The 18,443-nt window shown below is 43.1% G+C and overlaps 1 protein-coding gene across 7 annotated transcripts in view; it reads left to right on the plus strand.

Annotated features, from left to right (window-relative positions):
- Window positions 1-18,443, plus strand: part of MITF (melanocyte inducing transcription factor) — a 245,109-nt gene that overhangs the window by 103,759 nt on the left and 122,907 nt on the right. For 3 of the 7 annotated variants that reach the window (XM_075130234.1, XM_048859201.2, XM_075130233.1), the window contains exon 2: window positions 10,969-11,202. The exons of the other annotated variants lie outside the window; for them this stretch is intronic. In XM_075130234.1, the coding sequence (XP_074986335.1) occupies window positions 11,063-11,202 (140 nt within the window). In that variant the 5' untranslated portion in view covers window positions 10,969-11,062. The remainder of the gene's footprint in view (window positions 1-10,968; window positions 11,203-18,443) is intronic. 7 annotated transcript variants of the gene reach the window in all.

The following is an 18,443-nucleotide window of genomic DNA, read 5'->3' on the forward strand; positions in this document are numbered from 1 at the left end:
TGAAAATGTTCCTTTATGTCCACAATAATGTAAAAACGTTCTGTGAAACAGAACATGGACATAAATGCTGTTCTGGTTCTTTCTGTCAGTACAGTTCTCCTTGCCTTTTTATGCAGCAGTATGACCCAAGACTCGCAGCCCTTTACTGACATGACCAAGTTAAAGCTCACAATCATGTGACCTTGTTTTGTAACAGCATTTACACTTCAGAGGGGTAAAGCACAGAACAGAGTGATTTAGCATAGAATCCTAAAGCAAGAACTTCCTCTCAGTACTAGGACGCGCTCCCGTCTTCCAAGAACATAACCTTTTCCATTGTTTCATTTTTGACAGGCTGCCTGATGGTCTGTGGTAATACTGCTTTTTTTTTTTTTTTTTTTTTTTTTAAATTTTGTGCAGTGTCAGGAAGAAAAAGATAAATTTGTAATCCAGGTAACACTCTCTGAATTTAGAAATGTTTAAGTTTCAAACGTGAAAGATTTCTGATCGCTCTAAAGTTAGTTTTGTAATTGCCAGAATGTGCAGTCCCGCCAGAGGCTTGTGAAATAACTGTTATACCAAACATTCTGGGCTGAAATGAAGCTTGCTGACACATGCGGGTTACTAGAGGGTATTTTTGACTGTTGTCATGAGGATGGGTTAGCAGGAAAAAATATTTTCTGTTTCCCCTAATATGAAGGATATTGGTGCCATCAGCTTTTAAACAGAACTCTACGCTTGGTTGTAGTGGGGATTGTGCTTAAAAACTGGTGCAGTGATATGGCTCACAAGATGCAGAGAAGGATATTAACATTTTCTGTTACATAAACTAATATTTCAGTAGGCTGTTTAATTGACTGGAAAAGTGTTTCCTCCGTTCCCTTGTGACATGCAGGCTGCCACAAGCTAGTAAGGTGGGGGAGATCCCTTGCGTCCAAATGAGTAGGAGCTGGCCAGTTATGAGGGCCTGATCCAAAAGCCACTGAAGTCAATGAGATTAGTCATTAAAGCCAGGAACAGCCTCCTCATTGCACTGGTTCTCCTCCTCCAAACCACTCCATTTTAAAGAATTAGTTAATGTTAGGGAAAATTTTTAAAACATTAATTAGTGACGGTGAAAGAGGCTGGTTTGCCAGAACAGTAAGTTCCGTCTCTGTTCACAGAACTCCTGTAGCTTGGAGGCAGTAGTGGTGTCTCAGGCTTGATCTGGAGGAACCACCTGCAGGGATGAGAGTAGTTCACGCTCCATGCCCATCCATTCCTTGACCTCTCTGATGCTGTGACCGCCAGGAACGGTCTCGGTGCCAGGTGTGCTGATGGCTTTCTGATGTGGATAACTGTCTGCTAGGAATTAGACTGAGACCAGTTGATTTCATAACAGCCATCAGATGGTAAAATAAAAATGTTTAGTCACTGTAAGTTAGGTCTGAACCAGTGATCTAAATGTCACAGTCTCCTCCTTCACTACTGTGAGCTGGTGTTCATTAGGATCTGATAATGCATTGCCTGTTGCCGTGTGCTGCAGGCAGCATTCTTATTCAGTTTGGCATGACTGTTGGTACTAAACAGTTATATCACGATAGTTGCCAAAGGTCACGGTCAGGATTGGGGGCTCAATGTGCTTGGTGCTGTACAAACGTAGCCCTGAAGAGCTCACAGTCTAAAGAATGTGCTTCTCCTATGATGGCTGAGTCTGTAGTCCAGCCAGTGCTGCCTTGTGTCACTGAAGATGCACCAGAGTGCTTTGAGGCACCCTTGGATTGCATAGCTGATAGATAGCAGAAGAAAAGTTAATGAGTTTTTCCTTTTTTCTTTTCAAAAACTCTTATTCTTCTTTCCTGCCACTTTTTTCTGTTTGGGATCTGAGACTTTTTATAGCCTTCTTTCAAAATTCATGACTCTACACCTGGCTGTCATGCAAGTTGGTCTCTCTAAGGCCTGCTAATGTCTGATTTATGTATCGAGTCTTTGGCCTCCCCTGTGGTCATCTTCCATCCATAATCCTTGCAAGGGCCATCCTACAAATGTAGCTCTTGGGTCTCCGCTGGGCATGTCCATACCAGTGTAGCCTTATTCCGCTCATCTTGTCTTCAGTTGATGCAACCTACATTAGGCCCCATACAACTTCATTTCACTTCCTATCATGGAGTGTCCGACCATTTGACCATCACCATGTCTTAATTTCCACAGTGGAGAGTTTACTGATTTATGTTCTTGTGATTGGCCCAGTCTGTGTTCCATGCATTAGGATGGGTCAAATTACAATTTTATACACTCCACCTTTTAATTTGATTGGCATCTTTTTATCACAGAGAACTGAGGTCAGTGTCCTCCATTTGCACTAGCAGCTTTGGTATGATTGGGGACATTGCTTGGGAGAGCAACATTGTTAGCAGCCATTGATTCCAGGTATTTAAATTCTTTCACTCTTCTTAGCTCTATGCCTGTAATTTCTTTGTTGGTAGGTCCTCCTCCCTCAGTTTTCAAAGTCTCAGACTTACTAATGTTCATGCTAAGTCCTGCCTGCTCAAAATTGAGTTGCTACTGTTCAAAGTTGGTTGGTAGGGTCTCAGTGTCTTCCATACCTATCACTAAGTCATCAGTGATCAGCATTCCTAGGCAGCTCCCTTCATATATCGTGTCCATGAGGACCACAAACACAAAAGGGCTCACTGCTGACCGATGGTTCAAGCCAAAGTTTAGTGGAAATTCTCTGCTGTAGCCCCATATGGTTTTTACTAAGGTGGGCACTCCATTGTATATTGGTTAAGTCCAGGGGTGGGCAAACTTTTTGGGCTGAGGGCCACATCTGGGTGGGGAAATTGCATGCAGGGGCAGGGGTTGAGGTACGGGAGGGGGTGTGATGTGTGGGAGGTGGTGCGATGTGCAGGAAGGGGCTCAGGGCAAGGGGTTGGGATACAGGAGGAGGTAGAGGGCTGGGGTCCAGGATAGGGTGCATAGTGCAGGTGGGGGCTCAGGGAGGGGGGTTGGGGTGCAGGAGGGGGCTCAGGGCAGGAGGTTGGGGTGCTGGAGGGGTTTGGGATGTGGGCTCCACCCCAACACAGTTTATCTTGAGTGACTTTGGCGTGGCAGTTGCGTGCAGAAGGGCTAAGGCAGGCCCCTGGCCCCGCACTGCTCCCGGAAGTGGCTGGCACCACGTCCTTGCGGCCTCTGGGGGAGGGCGTGGCAGAGGGCTCCGCGTACTGCCCTTGCCTGTGGGTACTTCCCCTGAAGCTCCCATTGGCCGCGGGTCCCCATTCCTGGCCAGTGGGGGGTGGTGCCTGCTGGCGAGGGCAGTGCGTGGAGTCCTCTGCTTCCCCCTCCCCCAGGGGCCGCAGGGACATGGTGCCAGCCGCTTCTGGGAGTGGTACGGGGCTAGGCCAGTCAGGGAGCTGGCAATTCCGTGGGTCGGATCCAAAGCCCTGATGGGGCCAGATCCAGGCCATGGGCCATCATTTGCCCACCCTTAGTTAAGATGGGTATATCCTTCTGGCATACCTGTCTATCACAAGCTCCACAAACTAATTCTCTTGGTGCATCATTGTGCACCTTCTTCAGGTCCACAAAGACCATACCAGTTGCCATCTTTTTTTCCTCTGATTTTCTCTTTGAGGATCCATAGAGCAAATATGGCATCAGTTGTACTCCTTCCCACCATAAATCCATGCTAATCCTTCCAAATTTCAACAGTCCCATGCAGATACTCTTCAGTAATCTTCTGTCATACTTCCCTAGCATGCGACATCCGCTTTGTTGGGCGATGATTAGCACACAGTGCAATCTCCTTTATGTTTAAAAATGGGCTCCACAAAGCTTTTACACCAATAAAATTCCTGAAAAATTTTCTTTCAAAAATATTTTATACAACCGTTGAAAGAAACTATAGCAATGAAACAATAACAGCATGCATTAAAATAATTTTCCATCTAGAACGCCCAAGCTCAGAGAGCCGCTCTGCTGTTCCACTCCATTGTGCCTGAGGAAACTTCTTACCTTGTACACCAAAATGTACTTAGACACAGCTGTGCTTGTGCTGTGCTTTTCCGCTAAAGATGGCTAAGTACTTCACTGTTCTTTAGTGAGTTTCACATTGCCTATATTTAAGTAGTAGTATTATGCACATTTACACATGGAGAAATGAAGACCTATTGCGGTTGTGCGTCTCCCCCAAAGGCATTCAGGTTCCAATTTGGTAAAGCGTTCAAGCACAATCTTAACTTTAACCAAATCTTCAATTCCCATGAAACCTAATCCCTGAAATTTTTGAGCATGTGCTTAAGTGCTTTGCTGACTGGGGATATACCGCTGAATCAGGGTCTTGGTGATTTAGTAACACAACCAGCAAAGAAATTGTTGACCCCCAATTCCCACTTCAGTGCCCTAACATCTCTAGACCCTATTCCTTCCCTGCTATTGGAATGGCAAGCTGTCTAAATTCACAAGAAGAAAAGGAGTACTTGTGGCACCTTAGAGACTAACAAAATTAATTTGTTAGTCTCTAAGATGCCACAAGTACTCCTTTTCCTAACACGGATGCTACTCTGAAACCTGTCTAAATTCAGAATTTCCTTGATTTGGTTGTCCATTTTCTTCTTTAATTGTATTGTTGCTTTAGTATAAAAGAATATCAAAAGGATCTCTATATAAATCTAGAGAGAAATGCTTTAGTGACATAAAACACGAGTCAAAATCGTATTCTTTCACAACCTTTAAAGCACGTATGAGTTAGGGTATGTTTTAAGTGCAGTACCAGGGGAGTTAAACAACCAGAAACTGTTACTAAGAATAGTTTTGTGCAGTTATCTCCCCCACACAAATTTTCTCCACAAGCATTTGCTATATGCTTATCTACCCTGCAAAATATCACATGTCTCTTCAGTTCTTACAGGAAACAATATACAACCCTTGTGTTTTCAAGACATTTATCAAAAAACACTTTAAAAAGCTACACCGTGAGCTTAAACGGATGAATCAAACTGTTCTTCAGGAGGAGGGGCCTGATACAGAACAGAGCAGTGAAACTGAACAGTGTTCCTTTTATTCTTCATTGTTTTTAGCTATTCCACTGGTAAACAGCAACCCTTGCTGGCAAGAATGAGAACAACAGAATATCCATTTATTCTTCTCCATATTCGCTATTGTTGAACTCTCATGCTGCTTTTTCGATAACCCTTTCCTGCAATAAAGAAATCCACAACACAGAGAGATATGCCATGACATCCACTGATAATCCACATGATTGAAAACCACAGTGGAAATGGCCAAAAAGGAATGATCAAACCCCCAAATGTTCAGACATTCTGTGGTATCTATACGTTCCACTGTCATTCAGCATGTGTGATAGCTACCAGCCAGGCTGAACTGAAGTGCACCATCCAGAGTTCTAGCTTTCTGCTGTCTTTGGAGTCACAACACATGTTTATCCATGTGTTTCTTAAAACTATGGATGCATGGATTACACTTTCATAGAGTATGCATACCACAGAGAGCAAATCACTGCTTTTCTAAGTAGCATTTGCAAAGTGAAGAATTGGAGCACTTTTTTGAAACATAACATACAGAGCACTTTGCCACGTTCTCCACTGATCACAGCCCCCTTTCAGATGTCTGGGGATCTCCCACAGATGGGATGCACAAGACGTTATAGTATGATGGCCTTTAGCAGGCAATTTTTTCCCACCCATCAGCAGAATTTTTCCAGCCCTTCGTAACTAAGGGGTACTTTAGGCTGCCTGTTACATGGATGCTCTCCAGAGATTTAACCTTAGGGCTTGTTTAAGATTTAGCTACTTCAAAATGGGTAGCCAAAGATCTTTTTGTATTACATACTACCCAGGAGCAGAACTTCCTCTGAAGAAATTCCCAGGGCCTAACTGAAAGCAGGTGGTTCAGGCCATGCTGTAACCACTACTGCTAAAACTAAGATTTACCTAAGTGTGGTGAGAACCGCCCTCCCCACCCAATTCTTTTACTGAGATTGACAGAGTAAGTGTGAAAGCCACACCTGTGGTCTAGCCTCTGTTTGCACCCGACAGTGGTGGATCTATCAGAAGGAGTGCTAGGAAACTAGAATTAACTCGGGGATGGGTCAAAGCAAGTCAGGGTCTAGATCCACCAATGTTCTGAAAGTGCTTAAAAAAAGTATTTTACCATAGCTGATTCTCACGCTTATTTCCGCTTCTCAGTGAGACTCTTCTTCCCAGTTCAGTATAGCAAACCAAAACCACTCATCCTCCTGATGACCACCCCCACTTTGAATTTCCTTGGCTTGTTCAAGTGATCCGTCCATCCCCTGTCGCTGTTCAGCTTAAGACTTTCTAGCACACAGTGCATACAGTATTTTTTTTAAAGTTCCTATTTTATTGTTTGACTAACAATACTCAGAGCTCTGTTCATCATTCTTTACTCAGGCAGAACTCCCACCATTGCAGTCAATGAGCATTTTGTCCAAATAAGGGATGGTAAACAGAGCAATAAGTGTGTAGGGTAACAAAGCAATGAGACAACCATTATTAAGTACTTTTAATAGCGTTTAACTGATTGTAGAACTACTGCTCTGGATCATGTATGAAACAGGCAGTGACTTTCAAATGCTCCACTCAGTCAGTTTGCTGTTGCTTTTAAAAAGCTCTGTAAGCACTCAGATGTATTATTGATGTCCAAATCCTGCTTGCTTCACTCACGTTAACACTACACATTGGGGTTTCAATGGAACAACTCGACTGAACTCAACTCAGTTAAAGCAAACGAGCTCTGGCCCTAAATTTTTCTGTAGCTCAATGCTTACCATGCCAGGGAAGCTTGTTCCTGAAGAGTTCTCCCTTACACTTGGTTACAAGGTTCCAGCTGAAAATGTCAACTGTTTTCCCCCAAAAAATACAATGTTGGGATGCAGTTAACCAGAAGGATAATTCTGGGCATGTATGTATGGTTTTTGATGACTCTGATGTACACCGAAGTTCAGTTTAATTGCTCAGATGAGTTTCTCCCCAAAAGATCTTCAAAATACTGCAGGAATACAGAATGTTGTCTGCTGTGAGACAACTCTGGGGCAGAGACTGTCTCTTACATATGTATCTAGTGCCTGATGCAGTGGGGCTCTGCAAATAATTCATAATAGATGTGTGCTTGTACTTCTGGAATCTAAATTTTTTTTTAAGGGCAGCAAATTAAATAAAGTACGTGCATTTCTTGTAATTGAAGAGACCATCTGTTGCTTAGGCAACAGTCAGAATGCAGCAAAAACTTCTAAATGTCACAAACTTGCAGTTTGAGTGGGTTGTTTGAGTGCAAAAATACTTATCATTTGTATCCTTCTCTAAACAGATCATGATTTAGAAAGATGAATAAGAGGGACCATAAGATGTGCATAAAATAGTGAATGTTGCATCTCTTGTCCTTTGTATTACAAGAAAACATGAAATAGGACACCGCATGACATTTAAAGGCAAATTTAAAATTGATTAATCTTGCCGTATGTGAAAGTATTTTTTTAATGTGTGGAACTCACTGCTACTAGATATTGTGACCAAGAGACTAATAGGATTCCACATTTAAATAGGTAATGACAATGCCACAGATACATGAGCAAAAATAGAATATCTTTTGTAGAAAATATGCAAACCTCACACTTGAGATACCAGTCCAACCCATGTGCAATTTGGGAGGAGGGGATGGCTGGGAAGAAGCTTCCTCTGTAGGTGGGTTACCCTACAGTAGTTTATATGGCTCTTCTGGAAATTTTTTTTTCTTAAGCATTTGCTATTGGCCGCTGTCAGAGAGAGGATGCTTGACTATGTGTTGCTGTAGCAATTCCTATGTTCCTGTTCTAGATGTTCCATTTCCTTGGTATCAAGAAGTGTTACCAGGTTCACTTGTGATGGTATTCTATATAGCATATTTACCAATTGATTTAAACTTAAAAAAAAAAAAAGTATAATTGCAAAGACCTGAAACAGCACTTTGGGTGCCTTCCTGGCCCCAGTGAAGTCAGTAGTAAAATTGTCACTGGCTTCACTGAAGCCAGAATTTTGCGCTCTCTTGCATTCCTGATGGCTCTTCATACTCAAAAGAGAGGCTCTTTTCTATCCAACTGTTGTTCCATGCCATGAAATCATTTGCAGTACAGTTAAAATGTCAGATAACATACAATTTTAAAAAGGAGTCTTCATTCAATTTACTCGCAACAAACCATAGCATGTTCCGGGGTGGGAGAGACTCCCAAAGATTGGGACCCAAATCCAGTCCAGCTCTGAACATTCCCCCAGATACAGAGTGTCATATAATTAGATCTGCTCTTCTGACTCAAGTCCATCTCTTAATACACATCGCAAAGTGGTGTTTAGGAAAGTACTAAAGGCTAAAGGGATGAATCACATCTCAACCAGTGCCCTCTCATAGACTTATATCAAGAGATTTCAATAGAGTTGCACATGTGTAACTGGGAGCAAAATTTGTCCCTAAAATTCTGTGGGATCTCCCAATTTGAAAGGGTGGAAGACTATTGAGAGACATAGAAAATCTTGGGCTTTCCTATGTTCTTGTGCCTAATTTAAACCACCAATTCAGACAGGCTAGATCAGAGAAGTTGTGTGAGACAAGGTGGTTGAAGTAATATCTTTTAGAGTTTGGTGTCATCCTACTGATTGAATTACAATATAGGCATTTTCTTTTCTTGTGCCAAATATTTTGAGAGGTAAATGAGGTTGGAGGGCAGAACGCTGCACTCTTGGAAATCTGCGAACAATCTTGCATGTTTTATAAACTCCTGTAGTTCTTAGGAGTGCTTGCAAGACTGTATGAATGCCTTTAATTGTGCACTATATGGATTATAAATATGGAGAGTACAGAAACAATACTTCTGTCAATAACTGCATTATTGTTTAGTCTCTAAGGTGCCACAAGTACTCCTTTTCTGTTTAAGGTTAGCTTCTCTTTTTATAACAGCAGTGCATGGGTAGCATCCAGCTCTCTAGGTAACTCGATATTTTCCATCTCCAACAGAAGGCTGTTTATCTGTTTTTGTTCTGTCAGTAACTGTGGTGACACATAGTGATATTGATCTTTTGGCCTGCATGCTGTAGGTCCAAGATAATTGTTTAAAATCTGAACATTGTTTCTGAAACATGACACAAATTTAATACTTTATGAAGCAGTCCTAGATTAGCAATTCCTTGGTGAGTCATAAATTCCTCTTGCAGCTTTTTTTTTTTTTAAACATGTCGTCATAAATATTTAGAAAGCTCATTCCTACCATATAGTTTGATTTCATGGATATGGTACATAGGGAAGCAATTTATGAAGTGGAAACAAAAAAGGCAGCTCCATGGAACGCCTGCTGCTATGCTCTTATCAAAAGCCATGGGCGTGGGAGGAGGAGGGAGAAGTCTGTTCTGCTGTAGTTTCTGGCTGAAAGATTTTTTTGAAAAATATAAATCTCTTTGCATACAACATGCATTAGTTACACGTGGCCAAAAGAGCCAGGAATAGCAGTTGTGTTGTCTGGGTAGAAAGAGGACCTGGAGGCTGAAGGACACAGGGAGGGGAGGTGTCCAGTGGGAGGTTTGTTGGCACAGGTGAGCTCCTGGTGCTCCTCCATGCTAGAACTGGAGGAGAGGAGGAAACGAGAGGCTGGCTTTGCAGAAGTGGAGGCTAGGCAAATAATAAGGTTGTCTAGGTCAGGAGAGGAGCAGGAGGTGATTGAGAAGTGACATAAAGGAGAGTTGTCCCGTCCCTTCTTCCTTTTGTTTCCTTCCAAAAGCAAACCTCCTCATTTCTCTCTCTCTCTCTCTCCCCCCCTCCTCCCCCCCCACACACTCCTTTTTCTGGGATCAATCCTTTGGTCCCTGTACTCCAGGGATAAATAAATGATGTGAGAGAGACCATCTCTCTCTCCTTGGCTAAAAGCCTGAGGGCATGGCACAAGCTCCTCTGGGTGTTCTAACCTCTTTTAACCACTGCCGGTTTTTTCTGTCTGGAAACATGCCTTGTTACTTTCAGCCTTCAGCACCTGTCCTGCCCTTTCCATTTCCCGTCACAGTCCCCTCTCTTCCTTCTTCCTCTTCAGAACCTAGCAGTCCCCTCAGTTCACAATCCTCTCCATCTGTCTCGTTGTCTGTCCTTCCTTCAGCAGCCACTATCCCTCTGTCCTTCAGCAGTACTTTCCTTTATTTGTTCTCTCCTTCAGTAAAGCACTTCTCACTATCATGACTTCCCTCTTTTCCCTCCCTCTTAGGCCACTGATTCAGATCTTTATGGTTGCTGTTAGGACAAAACCCCCTCTTTTTCCCTCCAAAGCCGTTACAGTGTGCCTGTCTGCATCTTGTTCATATCGAATAAAGAACCGTTTCAGGAGAAAAGATCTCCCTTCATAAGAACATAAGGGCTTTATTCATGCTCTGCTTGACAAATCAGGGAATCAATTGTGAATCTGAGGCCAGAGCTTCAGCCCCTGGTCTGGCTGACTGAGCACCAACGGGAACTCCCCTGCCCAAGGAGAATTGCCAGGTGCCCACTTAGGGTAGCATTCCTGCTCCTTTGTGTCGCTGGAATAGCACAAAGATGCCAGATCAGGGGCTGAAGATCTGGCCTCAGATTCACAGTTGATTCCCCGATTTTCCTGTGTTGCCGCTCTTTCCTGCCAGCGAAGAGCGGAGACACGGGAGACCTTGGAGCGACACAGCTGTGCCGCTGTGAGGTTCATAGTGTAACCATCGCCTTAGTTTGTTGACTAAAAACACTGGTATCACAGCATTACCAATACTGTGACTACCTAGCACAAACTAGCATCTTAAGCAGACCAGTTAGTTTGTGTGAATATGCTTTGTAAGCAACAACTCCGCATGTAACATTTTAAGTAATTATTGTCCGATCCCTCCTGAAAGACAAGAAAATGTTGTGGTCCATTGACATGCCCTGTTGATTGATCATGGTTATGTTTTTTGTTCTTTGACCATTCCAAAATATTTTTTTAATGATTTTTCTTTTCAGAGTGCTTTACCAATGATGATCCAAATGGATGCTGTGAAGTTTAAGTACATATTGTAATCCATATGGTACAGATGGGGAGAAACCAGACAAGGTCATGTTAAATGATTTTTCCCAGGGCACTATGGGAGCAAGTATCCATGCAAGGAAAGTTTTCGGCTTTCAGTCCCAAGATCTGACTACTAGGTCATGCCTCCCTTTGGTCAGCGTTGTCTTGTGGAGCAAGAACTATGGCAGGTATAAGTACTGACTGGCTCCAAAGCTGCCAACAACTTATGTAGTATTTCTGTGCAGCTTTGTTTACATAAGCGTGTGCTTGCTTCTGCATTTGTACAAGCATAACATGGGTTATATGTGGCCAGACCATCCACTCTACAACCAAGTGTCCTAGTATATATACTACAGGAATATATGCCAGTCGTGCTGAAAGAGAAACCAATCTGTATGTATTGGGCAAAATACACACTAATGTAAGAGAGTATCTAGAATAAGTCCACTTATTTCAGCACAACTACTCCAAATTCTCTCTGGTGTAATTGAGAGCAGAATCGTACTTGTATTTAACCTGAAGTGCACTTGTGCATATTTGATATTTAGTTACTTGCTTCAGCATTGTTTTATTAGTATGTACGTATTAAAAAGGGTATAAAAGGCCTGAGCTGCATACAAGCTGGTAGTTGTATGTGACTTTTCACATAAAGATAATCTATTTTCATTTTAGTGAGTTTTACCTTGTTTTTGGGTAGGAACATTATAATAGGGATTATCTGTCAGTGACAGGTAGCAAAATACTAATGGATACGTGAATGTACTTCATCAGTCTTAGTTTGCTGGCATCAATTATTATAAAAACCAAAAGCCACTAGTAATCAAGTATTGCTTAAACTTTTCTCACCTTTAACACAAGATGGTTGTCATCACACATTTAAACACTCATATGCATTTCATATCTGTAATAAATGAGGGTTTTTTTTTTACTTTTTGTTGATAAAGCCTAAAAGCAAACTTTAGTAAAATATATTGCAGCAATAAGACCCAAATTATGGCTTCTACCATGTAACTTAGCTGTTGCATCTCTGTGGGGGGGAAAATGTGTAACTTCACTTTATACCATAAATGGGAGCAGCTGTGTCAGGAGAACTTATAAAGTTTCCTTGGTGGTGGTTTTTTAATAACATTTCAACTGCCTCAGTACGCTTCTGTCTGAACATGCATAGTGATTGATGAGAAAATTAAGGGTACTACAATCCATGTTTATTTTTATCATAGGTGAGTAATTGTTAGAAAGGGTGAGTGTAGTTTTCTTGGGAAGTACCTCATTATAAACTCTGTATCATTTAAGGGTGAACTGTTTTTGCTTAACTAGTTTCAGTTCGCATCTGGACCAGCAATAGAGGAAACATTGCAAAGACAAATAGAACTTGCACTATAAATAAGCTGGCAAATGTCTCAGCATCTTAGAGTTTTTATAATGGTCTCTCGCTAAGAGTCTGAATTGTAAACCTCAACTAATAATGATTAACTCGTCACTCAACAAGCCATTAAGTGCATGGCAATTTTTGTGTTCCAAACAGCACAAAGCAAAAAAAAAAATAATTCTGAGCTTTGTATTTTCCAATCTGTTAATGCATTGGAGTGTACAGCAGTATTTGCTCCAGTCCACTTCAGATGCTAGGTGAAACTCTCCACTGGTGTAGCTCCATTGTGATAAATCAACCTGTGCCAGCCTACACCATGTGAAAACTTGTCCTGTTATTTTAGACTGAAAGCTCTTCATCATACAGATCATCTTGGCTGTCTGTAGAGCATGATGAACTATCGCTAGGTTTCCTAGGTGCTACAGCTGTACAAATACGTAACGATGATAGTGGGCAAACTTTGACATGTCAAGTAGAACTTCAGATTTTAAGGTAATTGAAAACAGAAATCCTGTCCCCTACATGAATTCTACCGGGTACTGAGACTATTTGGCCAGTGGGCAAATTAAATGTCTATACTAATACAAGTAAATATACCCTAAAACCTTAGGGCTCCAAAGAGCATCACCAACTCTTAGGTGAGCATGTGCACGTGTCTTAACAGCCAAAGAGCCAGCATCGGTGTTGTGGGAGGAGGAGAGACGCAACAAAAACAAATAACCCCTGAAGAGAGTGACTCCTTCCCCAGTGCACTGGAATGGGAGTCTCCTGTGTCCACCTCACACACCGGTGTTCCAAGAAGCTCATCTTTTCCCCCCCACAGTCCCATCTGTTGAGCCTGAGAGAAAAAACTCAAGCTCATTTAGCCCATGTGCACTGGGGGATTTTAAGAGATGTGGCATCAAATTTTTTGTTAGCGTGTTTTTTGTTTTTTAAACCCATCCCATCCTTTCTCCTTTGTTCTTATTCTCTTTGTTCTTCAGTGGCTTCTTTCTTTCTGTCGCTATCTTTCTCTCAGTCTTTCACTTGTCAGCTCTCCTTAAGACCTGTTTCTGCCCGTTCTCACCTTCTATACATCTGGGAGCAAAGAATGTTGGCCATACTTATAGGATGGGGGACTCTATCCTGGGATGCAGTGACTCTGAAGACGTTTGTTGGTCGTGGTGAACGATGAGCTGAACTTCACCTCACAGTGCAACACTGTGACCAAAAAGGCTAATGCGATCCTTGGATGCATAAACAGGGGACTCTCCAGGAGTAGTAGTAGAGGCTGTTTTACCTCTATATTTGGCAGTGGTGTCCTCTTCAGGTGCTCACAATTCAGAAGAAGGTTCAGAGAAGAGCCATGAGAAATGATTAAAGGATTGTCATATGTGGGCTTGGGAAGGAATTTTCCCCTGGGTCAAATTGGTAGAGACCCTAGGGTTTTTTCGCCTTTGTCTGCAGCATGGGTCGCTTACTGGTTTAAACTAGTTTTAAATGTACTAGAATTCTCTGTAACTTGTAGTCTTTAAACCATGATTTGAGGACTTCAGTAATTCAGCCAGGGGTTAAGGGTCTATTACTGAAGTAGGTGGGTGAGGTTCTGTGGCCTGCAATAGGTAGGAGGTCAGCCTAGATGATCATGCTGGTTGTTTCTGACCTTAAAATCTGAGTCTATGATTAGAAAACCTGCTTCATAGTGATAGATTCAAGGAGCTCAATCTATTTAGCTTAACAAAGAGAAGGTTAAGGAGTAACTTGTTTAAAGTCTGTAAGTATCTATATGGGAGATAAATATTTAATAATGGGCTCTTCAGTCTGGCGCAGAAAGATATAACAGGGTCAAGTTGCTGGAAGTTGAAGCTTAGATGGATTCAGACTGGAAATAAGGCATACATTTTTAATGGTGAGAGTAAATAAGCATCGGAACAATTTACCAAAGGTCGTGGTGGATTCTCCATTACTGATGACTTTTAAATCAAAATTGGATGTTTTTTTTCCTGAAAGATCTGCCCCTGGAATATTTTGGGGGAAGTTCTCTGGCCTGTGATAAAAGGAGGTCAGACTAGATCACAGTGGTCCCTTCTGGCCTTGGAATTGATGAATAACCTTCATCCCACCCCCATACAGATCACCCTTGAGCTGCTCTCCTCCTCTTCCCTGCTCCTTCCTCATGTTCTCATGGGGTTCATCCCTCTTCCTTCCCCTCATGCTTCTCTCTTCCTTCTGGAAATTGTCTACTTGCCCCCCCCACACACACACACACACTCCATACTCTGACACTTCCATTACCCTCCTCCATTTTACCCTTGTGTGATGCTGTATGATTGAATATGACCATTTCCAGTGACACCTTAATACCTCTCTTCCACCTCCTTCATGCTGCAGACCCCCCCCACTCCCTTTCTCACTCTTTTATATGGTCCCCGCAAATTCCCTCAAGGTCTGTTCCTCCCTCTGGCACCTCATCTCTCCATCGCACTTTCCTCCTTCCCTGCTGTCTTCAGACTCGGCACCTCTCTCACACTCGCCCCCTCATACCGCAGGGGAGTGGCAGGTTCCTCTCATCCCCCGTGCCACTCCCCTCTTTCCTGCGGATGTGTCTCACCCATTTCTTTCTCCTCCTGCCACGCAGTATTGGAACTAGAGAAGAGGACTTCCCTTTGCTCAGTGCTGAGAGCCAGACCCTGCCATCTGTGGAGGCAGGAAAGTGACCCCTGTCCCCTCAATGTCTCTGTAGTAATGGGCCAGGGTGTAAGATATTTATTTTAATGCAACACCTATGCAAGCAACAAAACGCAGTGTTTACTTTGCCCCCAGGAGAGCATTAGGAGTGGGCCTGGCTTCTGTGCTGGTGGCTGTTCCTCAGCCCAAAGTGGGGGTGTGATCTGTTAGCTAGCAGGCAATGGGTATGGCTCAGCCCCAAGCCAGATAATGGATACACTGCACTTAGCAGCACACACTATGGACCCCACCATATTTACCTGGAGTCCATCTGGAATCATTCAGTTGGTGACTTGCCCCAAATGTGCAGCCAACCCCACTATACACCTTTGCTTTTGCTGCCACTCACTGTGTGTCTCCATCAGGGGAGGGTAAGGACTCCAACCATAGTGACTCACTTTGACCGTGTTGCTATGATACAATAAAGGAAAATTTGCCAACTGAATTAGAAGCGGCAGCTTAACTACATGGAATTTTTCTTTCTCGTTAATAAAGGCTTCATTATTTTCCCTCTGAAGCAATAAGCATAACTAAGCAGAGTCTGTGTGGCTTCTAAGAGTTGGAGCTTTGTAATGTGTACTGAAAAACAGCCTATTAATGTTTCCATGGTTAAAATAACTGTTTAGATGAAAGCCTAATTGCTCTATAACAGCAAGGATTTTCTTGATTATACAGCCAGTGTAAAAAATCTTCTCTGGCACTGCTGACACTGCTTCATCTCTTGATGTGCTTCTGGAGCATGCATTTGAACATGACACTCGACCTGGCCCACCAAAAAACTATTGCCAGTGCCACATTGGCTCTCTTTGTGGTACTTACTCTTAAATTTAATTAAAAGAAGCCATCAAGACTGGTAGGCCTAGAATGTGACCTGACTGTTTTTGTGTCTTGGTAAAGCTCGTAATTGTCGAGCGCCCTATCTCTCTCTAAGCCAAACAGTAAAGCAGCAAACCAGCGTACATGTGGAAATGGAAAGAAATGTCAGGAAGGAAAAAGACTGCACTTTCGAGCTTTCAAAGGATAAATAAATAAGGTTGCTAGGGGCATGATCCAAAGTGTGGGGAAAATACCTGGATATGATGCCCTGTTAAAGCTGAAGGGTAGTGAATGTGGACTTACAGTGGTCATGAAATCAGTTAGTGTGATAGTAGAAACAGGAAAATCTAATAAGGTAGCATTAGTTTGTAACGTAAACTCAGGTTGGTAGCATCTGATACACTGAAGAAGCTGTTGAACTGCAATAATGCTTTAGTGCAATAGTAACAATTCTGACTTGAGTCGAATGATTTTGTTTTCAGGGTTTCCTTGTTTGTGACACCCTTAGCTGGTGCTCTGAATGCCTGCTGTAATCTTTTGTTCTGATCTCACCTTGCTGGTGAGAAATATGTCTGTTTGCAGGCTAGACCTACAATGTACATGTCTACAGTGGGGTGATGATGCTTTGAGGTTGGCTAAGGGTTTCTTCCCCTTGTGGCACCCTCTGCCTATGCAGGCATATGAGAGTCTTTCCTGTAACCCATATTCATTGACATAATAACTTGACACCGTGAATCGTGTCAGATTGGCTCTACAAAGTTCTTAATGCATTTACCTGGTCCAATTAGAAGAACACAAATTAGGTCACTGGGAGTTTATCGTTAGCAAAATAGTGAGCCATTATTCCTGTTGTACTGTAAACGTGCTTTACTTCAACTTTTATTTTAATACTCATGAATGTCACAGACAATGGCTCTTGCTATCCCTTATTTAGCAGTTGCTGGAGGCACCTACAGTGTGCTACTTTCCTCCATATGAACAGAATTGCTTTTGGTCATGTGTGTTACAAACTTTGGTCAACACAAGTGGGATTGGCTAGGGTTACCATACGTCTGTATTTTCCCGGACACGTCTAGCTTTTTGGTTCTTAAATCGCCGTCCGGGAGGAATTTTTAAATATCTAAAAATGTCCACTATTTTTCCCCAAAGAAGAGTTCAACATTCACGCTCTTTCTTGAATGATCATCACTTGAGAGAGTGCCTGCTTTTCCCCCCTAGCTCCCAGTGCTTGCGCTGCAAAACAGCTGTTTCGTGCAGCTGGGAGGGATGGGGGGGTCAGGGGCGGGGATTTGGGGAAGGGGTCCAATGGGGCAGGGAGGAGGTGGGGGCGGGGCAGGGAAGGGGTGGAGTTGGGGTGGGGGAGCATGAGCAAATAAACCCTTCCCCCCCACCCCTGTGGAATGTCCTGTTTTTTTGAATGTTCAAATATGGTAACCCTGCATTGGCAGGTGTATGGCTGACAAAGTTTTGTACATCACTCAGGAGTGTGCATACTTGGCTGCTTGCATTGGCGCTGCGTGTATTCAGCAGGAGTGCTTGTGTTGATGTAAAGCATGGTGCACCAGGGTGCCAAGCATCCTCATCTGGAGCCTGCAGAGCTCTGCACTACTCTCATGAACATTGCAAATACAAGATGCATGATTCTCCTATATTTACAGATGCTTAGGAAGTACCACAATAACTGGGATCTCTTTGAGGACTGAGGATTTCTTCAAAGATAGTTTGCGGAGGGACGTAATGAAGAACTATTCGAGTTTGTTGGTGGCATTCACAGAGCAGCTGTAGATGGTGGAGTGCCACTTCTGGGTTCAAGAACCGAACGTGGATTGGTGAGATCACACTAATGCAGGTTTGGGGTGACAAGCAGTGGCTGCAGAACTTTTGGATGCAAAAGGCCACATTCCTGGATCTCTGTGCCGAGCTCATCCCAGCCCTCGTGCGCAGGACAGCAGAATGAGAGCTACGTTAACTTTGGTGATTGCACTCAAGGAAGTGTGCAATGCCAGATTGCTATTCATCAGTTGGATATAATTTTGGAAAATCCACGGCGGAGGCCATTGTCGTGCAAGTACGCAGACCATTAATTGTCTCCTGCTACACAGCACTGTGATGCTTGGCAATATGTAGAAAATAGTGGATGGCTTAGCAGCAATGAAGCTCCCAAACCACAGTGGGACAATAAGTGCTCCCCGTGCTCTCCATGTCCCTAAGCCTCTGATTGCCAGATGCTGGGACTGGATGATGGGATGGATCACTCAAAATTGCCCTGTTCTGTTCATTTCCTCTGAAGCATCTGGCATCAGCCACTATTGGAAGACAGGATTCTGGTCTTAAATGGATCATTGGTCTGACCCAGTATGGTTATTGTTACGTTCCTATGGTGCACACATCCCAATTTAGGCACCAACCCGTCTTACCAGAGTAAATCAATAGAAAGGGCTACTTTTCTATGGTTATGCAAGCATTGATAGATCATTCGGTACGCTTCACCAGTGTTAATGGATGCTGATCAGGGAAGGCGCATGACACTTGCGTCCT

Source organism: Caretta caretta, chromosome 7 (genome assembly GCF_965140235.1).
Source record: "Caretta caretta isolate rCarCar2 chromosome 7, rCarCar1.hap1, whole genome shotgun sequence".
Classification (NCBI taxonomy): domain Eukaryota; kingdom Metazoa; phylum Chordata; order Testudines; family Cheloniidae; genus Caretta; species Caretta caretta.